The 13,379-nt window shown below is 38.7% G+C and overlaps 1 protein-coding gene across 2 annotated transcripts in view; it reads right to left on the reverse strand.

Moving 5' to 3' along the window:
* MLLT3 (MLLT3 super elongation complex subunit) overlaps nt 1-13,379 on the reverse strand; it is a 121,551-nt gene that overhangs the window by 45,570 nt on the left and 62,602 nt on the right. For both annotated transcript variants that reach the window (XM_021535464.3, XM_031507451.2), the window contains exon 4: nt 10,617-10,760. In XM_021535464.3, coding sequence (XP_021391139.2) covers nt 10,617-10,760 — 144 coding nt within the window. The remainder of the gene's footprint in view (nt 1-10,616; nt 10,761-13,379) is intronic.

Here is a 13,379-nt window from a genome sequence, read left to right on the forward strand (position 1 = left end):
CATCTGTCTAAAAGTAGCGACATTCTTCTTGCAATCATGGCACTGTTGACTGTAATTAGCTATTGTGAATCACAGTTAAGTGATCCTTTAGCAGGAGAAATACTTTCTTATGTCAATTTGCCAAGATCTTTGGTTGCATTAAACTCAGATGAATACAAGAGAAGGCACAAGTTAACAAAGAACAATCAGCCAGTAGGAAAATATAGCCACATGTGCATACCATAAACCTGGGCAACAGGTAGAGAAAACGAATGTATTTAGCGTTACTTTTCCTCACAGAGGATGTCAAATGGGTGTTAAATAGTATTGTTCTTTAAGTCAAACTCTGCAGTATTTTTTAAAGCCACAAATATAACAGAACATATCATTTGCATAAAATCAAAGTCATTCAGAAAAAGCAAAGTTACTTATGAATTACAGAGTTTAAGCAGATATTTTATTGCCCAAAATAGTTTTGTTCATACATTCATATGACAAAAAGATGCATATCCATCTAGAAGAAAAATTTAGTCAGGAGGATCAGGGCTTGCCCTACCCTGAAATTAAAATCAAAGAAACAAAAGCTCTGCCAGAAATTCTTTCTTCTAGTGTTGGAAGCTGCTGTTTTCTCCCTGAAGCATAGAAGTCTGATCCAGTGAAATGAATTCACTGAGGTTTAACCACTGCATAAATTTTCTTTTTAAACATTTCAGTTTAGAAGTAGTCATATATTCATGATTGTATGTACACAGGCATTCTTAGAAAGTTGACTTTTTTCAAAGTGTATGGACTTCTAAGTTATGTTATTTTCTGGCAAGTATTTGACCATTAACAGTCTCCATACTGCAGACTGTTTCAAAATAGGATGACAGTCTACAAAAAGATTCAGAGGGATGGGATGAACAGCATTAATACCATGTGAGGTCTGATTTGACAAATCTCCTGGTACATACAGAATAAAATAAATCCTGTAGGGGTTTTAGAAAATAAAATCTGGACAAACCAAACCATGAACCCTAAAAAATTCAGTGTATTGAATCCATCATAAACCCTATAAAAATAGCAACTGTAAATTCAAAATTTTAATGTGATTAACAATGCATGCAGTTAAGACAGACTACAGACTATACCATATTTAAAGCTGACAAAAAGATGACAAGAGACCAAAAAGTCTCAGGTAAAATTAACTCTTTTGCCCCTATAATAAAAAACACACACTTCTCTTCCAAACAGGTTTCTGACAGAAGAAGTATATGCTCCTCATTTAAGGCCATTATAAAACATAAAAAATAAAAAAGATCTTCGATCTCTCAAAGAAATACATTTGTATTAGTGCTAAATAGCATCTAATATGTTTGGTTTTTTTGTCATCTATGTAGAAAGTCCCTATATTAGCAACACCTTTTTGAACTAATATGCATTTACGTTTTGGCTAAATTTAGGGAAACGACAACTATACATCCAGTTTAAGTTTACTGGAAGACCTCAGCTGACAGAATTACAGCAATTTCTGCAGTGGATAGTTGCCCTTCATCCCTGCACTAGTCAAACACAGAATCACAGGCTGGCACATGTACTTGCACCAGCTTTCAGAGTAAGTCCCTACTTTTGCATTGCTTCTGCCACTGGCAACACACACTGCTTGACTGTGCGTGTATCTATATATGTGCCTCTATTAAACCATGGCTACACCCAGGATGGAAAAGGTGGGAATAATCATATCACAGCAAGACACTACTGCAGCAAGAATGCAAGCTCACTGATAGCATAGTAATAACTCTCTAACACAGCCTATATGCAATTTAACTTTTTTTCTCCTCCCTGCATTGCAATTACCCTGCTGTCTTACAGCTGCCTAGAGATGCAGCTCAAGAGAAGGGGACTGTAGCCCATGCTTGAGCCAGGCAGCCAAGGATACCTGCAGCTGGTATTTGGCTGGACCCACAATGAACCACTTCAGTGACAAAACCCAGGACTAATTCTTCTCGGTCTCTTCTGAAGTCAGCAGCGAAGTGGGATTAGCCAGACTAGTGGAATAAGATATTGACTGGTGTCAATGAAAGTGAGATGACAGCAATCTTTAAACAAATCAGTTTAAACGGCCATATAACAACACTCTGAATTTAACAATAGTAAAAAAAAAGTTCTAGTTACAGTTTTCCTGTTCCCTCACAAATTTTGCTTGACTTTTTTTAACAGAGCAGAGATCTAGCTAATCTCCAAGCTTGTCTTTCATGGGCAAATGGTGACAGTAATAGTGTGTAAAATGAGGGCATTAGCTGGGCTTGTTCACAAATATTTTAAGGGTTTTTAAAAAGTGTGCTTTATGATACCTGGTACTGGATAAGCACTAGAAAGACAACTGAGGGAGAATAGTTGGTTTCACAGTTTAATACGAGGGTACAAATAACGCAGGAACAGCAGAATAGGCTGTATGGAGACACATTTCAAGAGAGGTGATTATTCCACTCTACTCTGCACTGGTGTGGCGTCACCTTGAGTCCTGCAGGCAGCTGTGGCACCTCAGCACAAGCAGGACATCATCAGACTACAGGAGTGTGTACAGAGGAGGGCAACCAGCAGGGTGAAAGGCAGCTGACATCACTTGACTCTTTTTAGTTTAGAGAACAGAAGGCTGAGAGATGACTCCACTGCAGCCCACAACTTCCTCAAGGAGGGGCTGCTGATCTCTCTCATATAAACAAATTGCTCTGCTCTAGTTCACAAATTTGCTCAAATTGCCTCTAGTTCACAAAAAACTCACTTCACTATATCCTTCAGCTGTTAAGTTTGCATTTAAAACCTTTGTCTACCAGTTGCTTTAAATGCAAAACAACTTTGCAAGGGCAAAGGAAAACCTACTTTTTCCCCAAAATCAGTGTATAGAGGAGATCCACTGATATTCATATTATTCAGTAGAAATAATCAACCTGAAGTGACCAGTATCTGAGATGCTGGCATCTTAGAAGCATAGAACAGTTGGGGTTGGAAGGGACATTAAAGATCATCTTGTTCCAACACCCCTACTGTGGGCAGGGACACATTTCACTACATCAAGCTGCTCAAACTGCCATCCAAACTCCAAGGAATAGGGCATCTACAACTTTTCTGGTCAACTTGTTCCAGTGCCTCCCCACACCCACAGTAAATAATTTCTTCCTAATATCTAAACTTAGTCTTTCAGTTTGAAGCCAGTCTCCATTATCCTAACAATACCTTCCCTTGTACAAATTTTCTCTTAGGGTATTTCTAAGGACATTCCGATCTGCTACTCAAGACAACTGAATGCTATGGAAAGAAAAACTGCCATGCATTTAATTAAAGTAGTTACATGCACTTCTGAAAAAGGAATGGATCAGGGAACAACTGTGCACTACCAATTACCATAATATAATCAGGGAACTCTCCTCCGCTATTCCTCTTCCAAAATTTGGGGGAAATTATGAAATTGCAATACCTAATGAATACAATAGCTTGTACTAAACCTACTAACAATTTATTCTGAAGTTTCCTTACAAAAAAGAAAAAACTGACATTTTGGAGACAACATTTATACAGGCTTGACAACATGGAGTACCTGTGTACCCAACACAAATAACTCACTTTCAAAACAAAACCTTGCTTTTCATGTCCTTATAGCATGAGGAATGTGGAACAATCTTTAAATGTTCCATGGAAAGCTGATCTTCTTTTATTGCACATTACTACAAATGCACCTCGGCCAGGGCAACCTCTAGTACCAGTCTAGGTTGTGGGACAAACAAAAGGAGATGAAGGGCAGCCCTGGGGAGAAGGACTTGGGGGTGCTGGTGGGTGAGAGGCTGGACATGACCCAGCCATGGGCACTCACAGCCCAGAAATCCAAACGTGTCCTGGGCTGCATCCAGAGCAGTGTGGGCAGCAGGGCCAGGGAGGGGATTCTGACCCTCTGCTCTGCTCTGCTGAGACCCCACTGCAGGGCTGCATCAGCTCTGGGGTCCCAGCACAGGAAGGACATGGAACTGATGGAGCAAGTCCAGAGGAAGGACATTAACATGCTTAGAAAAATGGAGCATCCTCCCTATGAGGATGATAGTACAAAGATACTATTCCAACTACAAAGATAGTAGTTGGAAACTTAAATAGGGTAAAATTAGACTAGCTATAACAAAGAAAGTTTTTGCAATGAGGGCGGTGAACCACTGGAACACATTGCACTGAGGGTTAGAATCCATTCCCCCATAGTCCATGGGGAATGGACACCCCATCCCTGGAACACTGAAGGTCAGGTGGCTGGGGTTCTGAGAACCCCAGATCTAGTTGGACATGTCCCTGCCCACTAGATAACCTGTAAAGGTCTTTCCAACTGAAACTAATCTATGATTGTGCCAACCCTGGCACACAGGAGTCACAGATCTACCACCCCACATATATATTTAGTCAGGAACTATGTGAGTTGTCACAGGTCCAGATCAACACAATTTCCTTATTAATCCACATTAGAGCTCATGCAGGTGAATGAGCCACTATCACATATCTGTTGCCTGTCTCCTAGCATTTCATTCTCCTGAATGAAAGGAGGTCATCAATAAAGCTGCAATAATCAGATCCACACCAAGCTACCCGTTGCAGTTTCATTTACTGAGCAGCTCATCAAACACCCTCATACAGTATATTGAGAACAGGCAGTGAGCTTTACCACACCACAGGTGCTGCAGAAAAATTCCAACAGCACTTTCAGTAAAAGCTACAAGACATCTTGTAGCTGTTAGAATTCTGGGAATAATGAACCAATTCTACATTTCTGCAGCACTCAACATGAATTATACTCATCATGCATCAGTAGCAGACAACTGGACCTCTTTGGCTCTGGGTTGTCCCAGCCTGTGTCATTTTATAGTGACGACATGTTCCTACCCATCACTTCTTTCAACATTAAAGAGTATGAAATATCTGAAATATGGGGAAGAAAGTAGTAATGATTTTAAATGACCACTGCAATGCTAATAGCTAAAGTCATGGTGATGAAAAATCAGTATGGACCCACCACAAGCTACGCAACATGGGTATGCAGACCTATATTTCAAAGTTCCAGAGGAGAATTCACTGCTAAGAAAAACATAGCAGTAGTACAAGTCCCATTAAGGCTGAAGTTCTAAAATATAAGTCATTAGCTAAAAATATAGTAGTCCTGAAAAACTATTATTTATATTTAAACCAATATAAAAAACCTTTAAGTTATTTGCTTGAAAGCAAAGTAATATGTCATTCAAGAAAATTTAATTACTTAAATATAAAAAGCACAAGATTAAAAATAATCCCTTCCCTAGAGCAGCATTATACCTAAGGCTGATTCTGGGTAGAAGCCAACTATTCCAACTGATACAGAGGAATTTGCCAGGAAGGGAAATCCCCACAATTTCATCTTCATTACATGGATTATGAACATAAGTTTTAAAACTGGCACTATGCAGACATCTCAACTGACTGAAAAGACATTTCTCAAACATTAAACAATAAAACCACAAAGATATGAAAAAACCTCAAACAACAGAATGCAGTGGGTTTTGGCAAAACCTACATTTTTACCTTGATAATTTTCTCTAAAAATTGCATCCATTTCAGAATAAGTCTTTGTCTCTCTTTCATTAACAGATTAACTGTCTTTAAGAAAAGTGCTGTCTTGTTACAAGCAGTGCTCTTATATTTCCTAACGAATTTTAGAGAAAGCAACAAAAAAGGACTCATCTGTTGCTAAATAGAATCATTGCTCCTCTAAAAGTGACCTATTTCTTGCATCCTTTAAACATGAAACCTCAAACCATTAACAGCCCTTTGCATTTGTAATAAAGCAGTGAATTTTACTATTTTTGCCCACAGTGTTAACTGCTCTCTTAGGGGCAGAGAAAAGTCTTTTCTTTTTAGGAAAGAAAAGTCAGCTATTAAATTTTGTCTATAAACTCCTTGATTAAACAACTAATTTTGAGTCTCCTGCCAAACAGACAGTAATGTTTAACTTCCAATTAAACTTGAAAAACGATAAAAACATTTTTATTAATGTATTTGTAGCTAGGAGAGAAAGGGCAGTATGAAACTGGTATCTTAATGCAGACTGAAAATATTTTCACTACTTTTACTGGCAAGAATTGAAATTAAGTAATATGTAACATCATATTCAAACAAGTGATGCCTGAGCAAATATTTTTTCCAGTGGCAAAATTTAATTCTAAAATGTTAGGTAGCTATCATTCAGCACCTTCAAAATTAATTTATTTTTACTACCTCACTAAAAAGACTATGTGTAATTTTCAATTTTTTTCTTGCAATTGAAAAGTGTGCAAGCCAAAAAAGCAATAGAACCAGTGCTACTGACAATATAATATATTAATGGAATCAGACTCTATTTGTGTTTTCTGTGGGATTCAGCAATCAAAATCTACATCAAATTTGAAGGTTTTTTTCAATCACTATAATTTCCCAGTGTCAGTTTCCTTGCAAAATCCATATGCAGCAATCCCTGTGCAAAGTCTTTTTCCACAGGGTCTCTCATATTTTAAGGCTGAAAGTGATCACAAAAGGTGACTGAAAAATCCAGGAAGGAATGACCACATAAGCGTCAACACTTACTGGTGTTCACATGATCAAAATTTTAATCCTACTCAGGCATAATTTCATGTTGTGCCTAGAGGATGAACTGTGTAGGAAACTGCATGCATACAGTTCTTTCACTTCCAGAAGCTTGATGACTTGCTTGGAAAGACACAGATCAACTAAAAGTAGTCACCTGTATCCAGGGTATCCTTGGGGATTTCAAGCAACAGGTTGCTAATTCACCTGGGTATACGTCTCTAACTGGTAACTACAGATGATGAGGTACTACACTGAGTAAATGGGAGAGAAAATTCTCAGTGGCATCATTTCCACAGCAAACATATACAAAGGTATAGAACCTAAACAATGTATGGTTTGGTTGAATTTGTCCAGTGTAACTTTGAAAATGTGGTTTTTTTGGTTTGTTTTTTTGTTTTTGTTTTTGGGGTTTTTTTTAATTACAAAAATAAGACAACTGAAAATAGGTAAATGGTAGAGATGGATTTGAGCATAACTAAATCTTTTCAAGGGGCTGTGGGAAGTTCAGTGTAGAAAATACATTTTTGAAGGTGGAAAACTTTGCCAATTGGATATAGCCTAAGACAGAACCAAAGGTTTCTATTTACCTTCCTGATTAGATAATCTCTGAAGCCAAATCAAATCCCTTTTCTAAGGCCTGAAAATCCAATTGCCTCTTGGAAAAGAAACCAGCAAGTTGGTGAACTCCCAGTAATGAAGACTGACTGCACATTAATGCTTCAGTTCCAGTGATGTCAAATAAAATGCTAAGATACTAATATTCCACAGAGCTAATCTACATGATTGTTACTACCCTAAATGTCCTGTTTGCCTAACTCAAATGCCACAGTGGCAAAGCTGTGCTACAGTTGAGTTCTGACTTTTTAATCATTTTTGATATCCCAATGTTACTCTTACTCTCAGTGAGCTACAGGATAGCCAGCCAGATCTTACTGGACACAAAGGATCAAGAAGGGTAACCAAACTTTCTTATCATTTGCTGTAGCAAATAACCTTGACTAGTTCGTGTTCCAGAGGCCATAAGACATACATGACATACATAAGACATACATAACTGAAAGAGGGAGTGAGGAGAATCCAAGAGATAATTCAAGGAATCTGCAGCAAAAGACAAACACAGAAGTAAGACTATACTGAATATGGTAGCATGCAGATACCAGGTGAGCCTACACTTTTCCCTCCAGAAGGGACATACTATTTGTAATATGCATATGTTTATGCAAATGAGAAATAATCATGTTTTGTAGTTCACATCAGTCAGCCCATGTACAGAGGAAAAGGAATACAGATTCCAAGGTGCATAGAAATCAAGCAATTTAGACCATTATTTAAAAGCGTGTAAGCAGAAGTCCACCATGTTAAAGGCTTTTACTCAATGCTACCACTGTTTTACATTAATATGGTATTTCATTCATTTTGAAGGACATGAGCTTAATTTTGCCAGACACCCTGCCAGTCAAAATTCAGCAACCTGTTACTGTTATTTTTTTCTTGAATGTAGCCATAAGCTAGAAGTATTAATTGTTTGGACTTATTTGTAAGTGTGAAACCCATCTCATACTTTATTACCCTGTAAATGCTTTTCTCAGCTTAAAGCATGGAAGTTATAAATGAGTTAATGCAATCTGTAGAACAGACAACAGACTGAAGTTGGAAAGGAGAGTCACTTCCAACACACTGGGAAAGGAAAGTCAGCTTTTCAGGGTTTCTACAGGATTCAAAAAAGCCTGTTTCCACTATTTCATAAAACGTAATGGGCTTTCCAACACCAGGAGATGTAAGCACTTCAGAGAAACTTTTAAGGACAAGACAGACAGAATGCTATTACATTATTTCTGCCAAGCTGATCAGATAAACTCCCAAGTCAGAAAGTCCATAGAGTGATACAGAAAACTGATCACTTCATGACAAGGTATTAATTTCTTGGAAAGAAATTGGGAAAATGGAAAAAAGAAAAAAGCCATGCAGTGTGAAACATGCAGAAGACAAAAGAGCAATGAAGCAATGCATTATAAGAATGACCATACTGGTTATTCCCTATATTCAGGCAAAGAGTTTGATCAAAACATGCCACATTTTGTTGTTCACACTTAGGCAACATTCTTGCTTTTGTTAACTCAAGAAACCTAAAATTAAAATGTTCACAAAACTAGCAATAAAAAGGAAGCTTCCTATTTTAACCTTTTTAACCATTAGTCCTCAATTCCAAATTCTCTGCTGGCATTACTTAAATTTATTACACTTTTTGTTAAAACTTATCCAGTCTGTTGTTAACAAATATTAAAGCAATGGTTCATAAAGTTTTCCAGAATGCAATCTCAATGTTTTATTTGCAAACACACTAAAAAGTCACTTGCACCTTATAAATGCAAACAGAAAACACTGCACATGCTTCTATTTCAATGTAACTATAGTTGTAGCAGTTCCATTCATCAGGAGGCCAACAGGGTCTTTCAGAGTATATATGCTACTTAGTTTTGCTTTGTTTTCAAAGATTCTCTTCAGCAGCCTGAAGATTCTCACACTAGCTCCCTCTTATCTCCAGGCCAGAACCCACTATTATCTAAAAGTACCAAAAAAGGTTACCCACTTTTGTTACAGCTGATTCAAATTAAAGACAGGCACTGGCATTAACACTTAAAATTTCACAGCATGAAGGCTTTCTTAACATCTCTATCAGTGACTTGGTAAAGGAGGCAAAATACACTCATGCAGTCTGCAAATAACAGTCAACTGGGAAGTGAAGTATCTGACACTTCACAGCAAGTCAGTCTTGCAGAAGGGACCCAGGCAGTCTGGAAGAATAGGTTAACAGCAGCCTCATGAAATAAAATGAGGACAAATGCCAAATACCAAGAACTGCCCCAGCAAGGCAGAGCCTTGCAGCCAGGAGGCTAGGGCTGTAACACAGCTCTGGAGGATGGCCTGGGCGTGGAGAGCTATCAGCTGAGCCAGGGCCCAGGCAGCAACACAGGTGCCTGGGCAGTAACAATGGCTATCAGTGTCAATTCTTGTGAGGTGGTCACAACCCTGGGAGCCAGGGGAGGATGAGAACTATATCCTCTGCTTGGGTTTTGTCAGACCCTATCTACATACTCCCTACAGTTCGGATCTCTAACACAACCACTCGAAACAAAATCTGGGAGGTGAGAGAAGGTAACTGAGACCGTGGGGCTGGAGACTGCAGCGAGAAGCAGCTACAGACCTAGGGCTGGCTCAGCTGGAAGGAGGGATGGCTTCAGGCACATCCAAGAAGGGCTTGAGCTCCTCCATTCCCTCCCACGGTGCTGATCAGAAGGAACAGAGGAGACACAGGGGTGTGTGGAAGGAGGCAAGAGGCAGCAGCCCAGCCAGACACATGAGAGGCTCGGGCCCATGAAGACGGCCCAGCAGTGGAGCAGAGCCCAGGGAGAGCTTCACACCCCAGCAAGGAAGGGTCAAATCTTGAGCAGACCTCGTGGCTGAGTCTCTGATTGTCTATAACGGAATGACTTACGTTATCATTGTGTGAAACGTAGCAGAACAGTTTCACAGACAAAACATAAACCTAAAGGTTTGGCCTTTCGGGCCCCCCTCATCCCTCTAAATAGGCAAACTTCCTTTTGGCTTTTTCACATCACTTAATTCTGTCAACACATAAAGAAGTCAGTACATTTTTGTGATTCAGACTGTGCAACATATTACATAGATTTAAGTAGGCTTGTTTATGGTTAGAATTTTGACTTGTTCTACCTTATAGCTACAGAATTAATTTTGCTTAATATAGAACTATAGAACCTCTTTCAATGAAAGACATTTTATTTTCTTATTACTTCCATCATGCTACAATGTATTTAAGGAATGTACATGTTCATTTGTTCACCCATTCCTCTTAAAGACACATCCCGAACTTGTGTATAAAGTTAATCACAAGAACGCTTCACTTAATTTCACTGTTAGGTTAATTTTTCTCATTATACTAATCATGCACCAGCAACAAGTTGCAACATCTTTTTTGTGATGGCTTTTGACATGGGTGCAGGACTCACCCCTCCTGCCTTTAGCAGCTTTCTTCTGAATTCCTCTGTCGGGTTGTTGAATGTGAGCTTTTCACAGCGGAGGTGATTTACAGGTGGGTGGCCTTCAAGGTGCAGGAATAAGTCATAGTCAAATCGAACTTTCTTAGGTTCTTCCTGAGGGTTGAAAATAACCAGATAGAAACATCTAGCACCAAAACTAACTAAGTTGAAAACAAAGGCTGTCAATTAATATTAAATAACTTAAAACCATTCTCTGTGTTCTCAGACAGACATGGACTTTACCAAGTGTCAGTTGAGCTACGGTAAATCAGAGAAGCAGAGAAGCTCCTATCAGCCCATGACAACACAAGGTAAAATGCATGAATTTGATGAAATCCTGGCAAGGCTTACTTGACACTGTTAAGTCATGTTTGGCCAAGGCTACAGACAGGCACATAGGCAAGTATCATGATTCAGCTGACACAAGGTAACTCAGTCAAAAACACAGTAACATTTCTGAGCCCTAGAGAGTACTGAGCACAGTGCAGTAAGTAATACAAATTTCTCCACTGCAACCAAACAATTGATATCTTCAAAAGTTATAGAAAGAGGGAAGTATGAATCCGGGGCAGCCAACTACATTTGTTTGTTCTCCTACTTATGGGGTCTGTTCATATCTTAAAGAAACTTCATTGTCTTGAACAAGTATGGTCAGATAGATTTCAAGTGTTTCAACAGAACTTTCGAGCAATTAAAATTCTCTGCCACTGCAGTGAAAAAATTAAATTGAATGTTCCCTGTACCAGTACAGAATGAGAAAAAACACAAAAGGCAAATTTATCTCAGGAGAAATCACTAGCACTCTAGTGCCCTGAGAAAGCCTCAGCTGAAAAAGGACAGTGGTTGCATTAAACAGATTTCACTATCTTCTATCTATTACAAACTAAGTCCATTTGTTGATAGACATGTACACAGTCCCTTCTAGAGACTGTATGTGTACTAAGTACTTTTTTAAGAATCTATTATGCAGCCTTTCCTCCAAAGGTCTTGATATGCAATGAAGTCACCAAATCAAGCCTTAGGAAAGAATAAAAATAAAAAGTCAACTTGAAAAAATGTTTCAGAAAAAAGGGAACCATGAGGGAAGGGAAGGAAGAGATACAGCAAAACCTTAGCACATATCCAACACCGCATGAAATTAAAATACATGTTCTGTTCAGTGACAGATGCTTTAGAAATTCACATTAACCATGCTGAATTTTGAGTAGGATTCCAACTATGGGAAGAACAGAAAGCATAGATACCTCACCTATTTTGAAAGTTAACTCAGAGGTTTCAAACACAGTTAAGGGACATCCTAATCTGTCCCATCTCTAGACTCAGGAGCAGAAACAATAAAAAGAGACCTCAAGTTGTCTGTTTCTGAAGATAAAAGGAAGCAGTTCCCTCAGATGAACTATCTTCATAGCTTTGACATAGTTCATAGAAATAATTTCAAAGGCAAACATGGATGATACTTCTTGTTATTAGAAATATTAACATGATTGCATGCAGAAAAAAAATGCAAGCAATTTATTCCCTAATCTGCTTAGAAAACTGCAATGTTGCTATAGGCAACACATTGGTACCAGCAGCTTTGCCATAAAAGCCAATTTGTAATAATTCATAAACTATAGTCTTCAAACAATTTTGTGGAAAGTCAGATGAACATAACCAGTGAATAAAAAGTAGACTTACTACACAAATTACCATCAGTACCACTGCACTGCCATTATTTCAAAAATGGGGGAGATAGAATGTGCTGCAGTTTATGAGCCTTATCCTATATTAATTGCATTTTCCAGACCATGAGTCTTTGACCTAAAAGCATTTTAAGGACTTTGTTTCAATGACTAACAACCATAGCCTGCTGTTGCTGAATTTAGGAGCAGTGGTTGGTTGTAATTTCTGTAACTCTTTAAGGCTTGGAATATTTTCCTATCATGGTAAAATACCTATTAAATTTTCCATCTATTCTGTTTAGTCCTGGGAACAGGATCCTCTGTGGTCCAGGTAGTTTCCTGTACCCCTCCTTTCTTTATCCATGAGGGTATTTTCTGAATCAGAAATTCAGCAGCTGTCTACCTTTAATAAATGATGACAGTATGTCTCATCTTCCTCCTTCTGTCTATATCTTCTTTTTCTTTATTGGAGTACCTGTGAACTGTCTTAGGCAGGGAAAGCACAGCTGAGCCAGGAGAAAGTAGTAATTTGCCAGCTCAATTTTTGTGCCACTCTTCCTTTGTATTGCACCCACCCCAGGGAAGCACATGCTGCTGCAGCTGTGCGACAGACTGACTCACAGTCCAGCTGCTGCTTGTCATATTACATGACACCAAGAAGGGATGAGGGATGTTTGCAAACTTTCTAATTCCACATGTTGCTTGAGGGTAAGGCAAGTTGTAATCACCGCTGCCTGCTTGATCTCAGTATAAGCCACAGCTTTTGCTGGGGAACACCGGAGACTTGCAGTCTCCACAGTCAGAAAAAACAGCCACAAGTCTAGTGGAAAACAAAAAGAGAATATTCGGCAGGAAGCTTTCTGTAGAGATGCTCAATGATTGACTCACTGTCTTATATTTTGTCCATGGGATGACCATTCAATAGATGAGCTGAAGAGACTGGGCTGTTTTTCATTAGATTTTCTGAATGAATCAAAACAGCTTCCCTAATAGAAAGAGGTCTAAAAAGCATACCAAAACGTCTGATCATCTCACTGAGGCAGCTCTGTTTCATTTCATCTTTTATCAAACA

This window comes from Lonchura striata, chromosome Z (assembly GCF_046129695.1).
Source record: "Lonchura striata isolate bLonStr1 chromosome Z, bLonStr1.mat, whole genome shotgun sequence".
Taxonomy (NCBI): domain Eukaryota; kingdom Metazoa; phylum Chordata; class Aves; order Passeriformes; family Estrildidae; genus Lonchura; species Lonchura striata.